This window comes from Pinus tabuliformis, chromosome 4_2 (assembly GCF_031772625.1).
Source record: "Pinus tabuliformis cultivar Carrire ecotype Pingquan chromosome 4_2, CPIR1, whole genome shotgun sequence".
In the NCBI taxonomy this organism is placed as follows: domain Eukaryota; kingdom Viridiplantae; phylum Streptophyta; class Pinopsida; order Pinales; family Pinaceae; genus Pinus; species Pinus tabuliformis.
The window spans coordinates 769,122,378-769,127,432 of record NC_142304.1 but is presented as its reverse complement, the minus strand read 5'-3'; the positions used below and the strand labels follow the sequence as shown (position 1 = coordinate 769,127,432).

Genomic DNA, 5,055 nt, shown 5'->3' with positions numbered 1-5,055 from the left:
ACGGGCTACTAGCTCTACGGCTGAGTGTGTAGAACTTGTCCTAGCTATTGATGCTTCCTGTAATGTTGTTGATAGATGCTTATGCACTTACGATGCCTTGGTTGAAGGTGTATCAGTGGACATAGAAATAATGGGAGAATCGAGGACGAAAGATATTTGTTATCGCTTCAATCCAAATTAACATATAAATTTTTATTCGGCAAGTATGCCGAGTGCAATGCGAACTTGTTAAAAGAAATAGTTACTAATTTGATTAATTTGATTCATAAATATGCATATTTTGAAATTCATAAATATGTATATTTTGATTTTCCAAATATATATATTTATATATATATATATATATATAATAACTATATTAATTTATTTTTAGTTAAAAAATAGACACTAATTTGATTCATAAATATGCATATTTTGATTTTCCAAAAAAATATAATAACTATATTTCTATATTTTTATTAGTTTTTTCGTTTAGATGTTTTTAGTTGAAACAAATCATTTCTGATTCAAACAATGGTTCAAACAATCAAATGCACAATAACTCTTCTTTATTTCTTGTTGATGCAATCCGACTTTCCACTTTTCTCTTTTCAATATGGTGGCAAATAACCATATATTCTTTTGAGATAAATTAACACAATACGGTGTACATTCATCCACGTGATGCATGTACTTTCACACAGTCAATATGGGAATCACCGGAATCTGATTACAAAATGAATAGGACGAAATAGGCTTTGAAAGGACGACGTTGAAGTTAGAGGTTTACATAAATTGTGAAGTTTGGTGAAGAATAATATTAAAGTCGGCATATGGCATGACTGCTGCTGCTAGGCTACCAATCAACATATGCATTTAGTGATGTACACTTGGAGCATAATGTTTGCCCGCCATTACTGAAGATCATTCCTGCCTCTTCCGATGCCTTGTTTTATGTAGTTGGCTTTGCCTGTTGATGATTAAACTTGTGCATTTAGATTCTGTGTATGCGATCAGTATGAAAGGAAACAAAGTTAAGTCCTTTATTAATAAATATTTTTATCAAATTTTATTATAATTAAAACGATTTATTAATTAATTAATATATTTTTAATTTAAGTAGATATTTAATTTATATGGTTATATTAATTATTATTTTGTTTGATTAAATAATTTAATCAATTATTAATTATTAAATTGTTGGAGTGGTAATGGAATAAAATTACTATTTTTTTTTAGATTCTGGAAATAATTTCACTTAAAGATTTGACTAGTAGATTGATAAGAAGTTTTTTTTTAAGATTCTGCAAATAATTTCACTTAAAGATTTGACTAGTAGATTGATAAGAACTTTTGATTTGACTAGTAGATTGATAAGAAGTTCTTTGATAAAGCTAGGTGTTGTTGGACTAGTAATTTAATAAGATTATTATTTATTACAAATTCATTGAATTTGTAATTGGAATATGGTCATCGAAAATGATTATTATTTTGGATTATTAAATTGTTTGAGTGGTAGTTTAATAAGTTTATTGTTTATTGTTTATTACAAATTTATTAAATGGGAGGATTGAAGTAAAATGTTATTGAAGTTGATTTTATAATTTTATTTTGTTATTAGAAAAAATTTAATAAAAATTTAAGTAAAATTATTATACTAGTCCAAATTATATAAATTGAATGACAACAAGATTGGCAAAAAATCAAAACTTAAAGTTGGAAGTTAATTATTATAAATTGCAATTAACTTAATAAGGCTTTTGTGATTCCTGATTATCAAGCAAAACTCTTCCAGATAGATTGAATCATATTTTCCTGATAGATATTTCAAAAACCTTTTGGAAGTGTTTCGAGTCTAATCACAACTTTGATTGGTAACTCTGCGCAATCTAAGTGCCCTAGGCGTTTTTCAAGATGTTGAATCCATATATATATAGTCAAGAAAACCAATTTAAAAAACACAAATCAAGATTTCACCTCAAACTTTGCACAATCAAAGTGCATTGAGGTTTTTCAAAGCGCAAACCAATTTAAATAACACAAATCAAAATTTCACCCCAATTTTTTCAACTACAAAAAATCACACTAACACAACTCCTTTCAAAACCATTTTAACTTTTTCAACTAAACAAAATTATTAAACTAAATCTATTATCAAAATAAACTCAACTAAATAATTTTAAACTAAATCTGTTCTCAAAATAAACTCAAATAAATAATTTTAGCTAAAGCAGTTTTATCTTTTAGGGTGAGACTGGCAGGTGTAATTCATTATCTATCATTTTTAAAATTGAGTGGATATGTGTTTCCCGAGCAGGTGTGTGGATAGGGGCTGTCTAGTTGTATTGTTCTTATTGATTAATAGCCTGCACAGAACAGAATAATTTTCTTTAGTATCATCGGTATGCTCTGTGGAGAACATCTGTGCAGGTTCTCCAGTGCCCTATGGCCATCGTAGTCGTAACAAATATGAAGTTTCATGGAAGGGATTCTGCACGCTCTCTCTTGATCGGCCAAAATATTACGCTTTTCTACTCCATCATTCTTGTTTCGACCTTCATCAACATTACCTTTAATGGACACATTTGCAACGCAGCGACAGGTGAACCAACAACTAAATGCGATGGCAGTAACTATACACGAGGCAGTACGTTTGAGAAAAACCTGAACATTGTATTTGATCGTCTTGGTCAAGGGACCAACAAAACTGGGTTTAATATATCTGTGCATGGCCAAAGTCCTAACAGAATATATGGCCTCCTCCAATGCAGAGAAGACATGACAGTCGACGAGTGCTTCAGTTGTTGGCAATTTGCAACCACTAACATTCGACAAATTTGTGGGAATGCCGTTGGCGGTAGTATCTGGCCTTTTCAGTGCTTCTTACGCTATGGAAACTATAATTTCATCGGACAACTGGATACCGATTTGGGGTGTAATTACGCTGAGACCTTCAGCGGGAACACGGTTGTCTTTGTCCCACCTGACTTCGAAGGTACTGCACAGAATCTGTTAGAGAAATTGTCAATTGAAGCAGCAAGCGAAACGAAACGATCTGCTTTGTCTACATCTCTGGATTCGGCGTCCCAAACGATTTACGGTCTGGTCCAGTGCACCAGGGATCTCTCTACTCGTGATTGCAGAAGGTGCCTGTCATACTCAATCAGTAAAATGTTCACTTCTGACACGGCTGCAGGAATTCAATATTGGAGTCAAAGCTGCATACTCCGTTATGCAATATATCCTTTTTTTAATTCGGCCACGTTTGCACTGAACAGCACGCAGGGGGTAGCTAATAAAGCACATGAGGTGAAGTCTTCACACAAAGGCACACACACAATTTTAATTTTAGTTGTTGTGGGGGGCTTGGCTCTGGTATTCATGGCATGCTTGTTTGCAACTGGGAAGAGACTGAAATCCGCCACACTCGGAAAAGGCTATGAAGGTTGGTTATTGAGTGCATTTTTTGCTTGTTCAAAAGGTAACTTTGTATTTTCATGATACAGATGAGGAAAACACAGCAACCAATCCTGATGGACATATGGTGTTTAAGATGGAAACATTACAAGGTGCCACGAATAACTTTCATGATGACAACAAGCTCGGAGAGGAAGGCTTTGGCGCTGTATACAAGGTAACATATAAGGCTAAGAAAGTTTGTGCTAGTTTTCACTGTTCAGAACCTTAAATTATAGTAATAATACAGGATGGTCTCTGAGCGTTGGATGTAGATTAGTAGCCTCAAAACGAGTGTATTGCAGGAAGCAAATTAAGGTTAATTACTCTACAAAAGTTTGATTAGAATTTCTTTGTTTAAATTATTTAAGGAACTACCGAGGATGGAAAAGAAATGGTTGTGAAAAAACTGTCCTTCACATCCATGGAAGGAAGGAATTTCTAAATGAAGTTAGAAAGGTTGCTCGTTAAGAGCACCTCCAGAATAAGAGCCTTGATAAAATCTTATTCGGTGACTGACTTCCATTAATTTATCAGGAAAACTTATAATTATTGTCATGCACATATGCAGACGCAAACAAACGTAGCCGGCATGATGGGCAGAAGCGTTACAACATCATAGTGCGATTAGCTCGTGGCCCTTTCTTGAAATGTGAGATACGAAACAAGCGCTGAATTGCATAGATTGGTCTTTTGTGTACACAGGCAGAATCCCAACTTTTGTGTACACAGGCAGAATCCCAACTTTTGTGAGATACGAAACAAGCGCTGAATATGCTTTCAACTGATTCCTTGAGTTACAGGATCCGACAAAGCCTGCCTTTGTGACTTCTCCTGTGTCATAGTCTCACACTTCAGCATGTAACACCACTGCTTCCATGGGTGATTTGGTACCCAGGTTATGCTAAATCTGCAGTACAAATAAGAGAAAGATTTCAGTTAATGTTTTAATATCTATTATAGCAATGAAACAAAAGAGCTTAAATGTAAGGTCAGTAAGTCAGTTTGTAAAATATAAAGACATCGAAGTTTTATTTAATATATTTACTAATATATAAGAATTAGTCACTGAAGTTTTTATTCTTCCTGTACCATTTTGTTATAAATGTTTTTATTTTTTATTTTGAGATATTTTTTTAACGTAGAATTGTAGGTTTCTAGAAGATTTTGGAATTTTATATATATAAATTAATTTCGTTACTGTCTATTGTATCTTCCGAATTTTTTTGAATCTCAATCTGGTTCAGCTGATATTGAAAACCTCTAGATTAATGAAGTCTTTTATTATTTCAGTGGAATTGTATTTGTTTATTTTTATTTTAGAATAAGATTTTCAGAATTTTAATTTAATTAACAATAGTTATTAAGTGGATTGTAGAGATTTAACTTTGATGAAATATTTCTAGCATATTCTTATATTAAAGATTAAGATCTATTAAGATATATCTCAAATATAATTATTTTTTTTCTAACTTTTTAATTAAATTAATTAATTAAAAAATGTCATGTGAACATGTGCCATATAAACATGAGTTAATGTTTTGTGGGCATGTCTTATTAGTAAGCCATGATATTGGTATATAGTAGCCTAACAATGCCTCTTTACAAGTTAAGAAATTT

At 32.3% G+C, this 5,055-nt stretch overlaps 1 protein-coding gene across 1 annotated transcript; it reads left to right on the top strand.

Annotated features, from left to right (window-relative positions):
* The first annotated feature begins 2,291 nt into the window (after nucleotides 1-2,291).
* On the top strand, nucleotides 2,292-4,499 carry LOC149171879 (cysteine-rich repeat secretory protein 38-like). Its single transcript, XM_089427619.1, has 3 exons — nucleotides 2,292-3,424; nucleotides 3,486-3,613; nucleotides 4,007-4,499. Exons 1-3 carry the CDS (start codon nucleotides 2,425-2,427, stop codon nucleotides 4,055-4,057), a joined length of 1,179 nt encoding a protein of 392 aa, XP_089283745.1. The 5' UTR covers nucleotides 2,292-2,424; the 3' UTR covers nucleotides 4,058-4,499.
* Nucleotides 4,500-5,055: the final 556 nt, after the last annotated feature.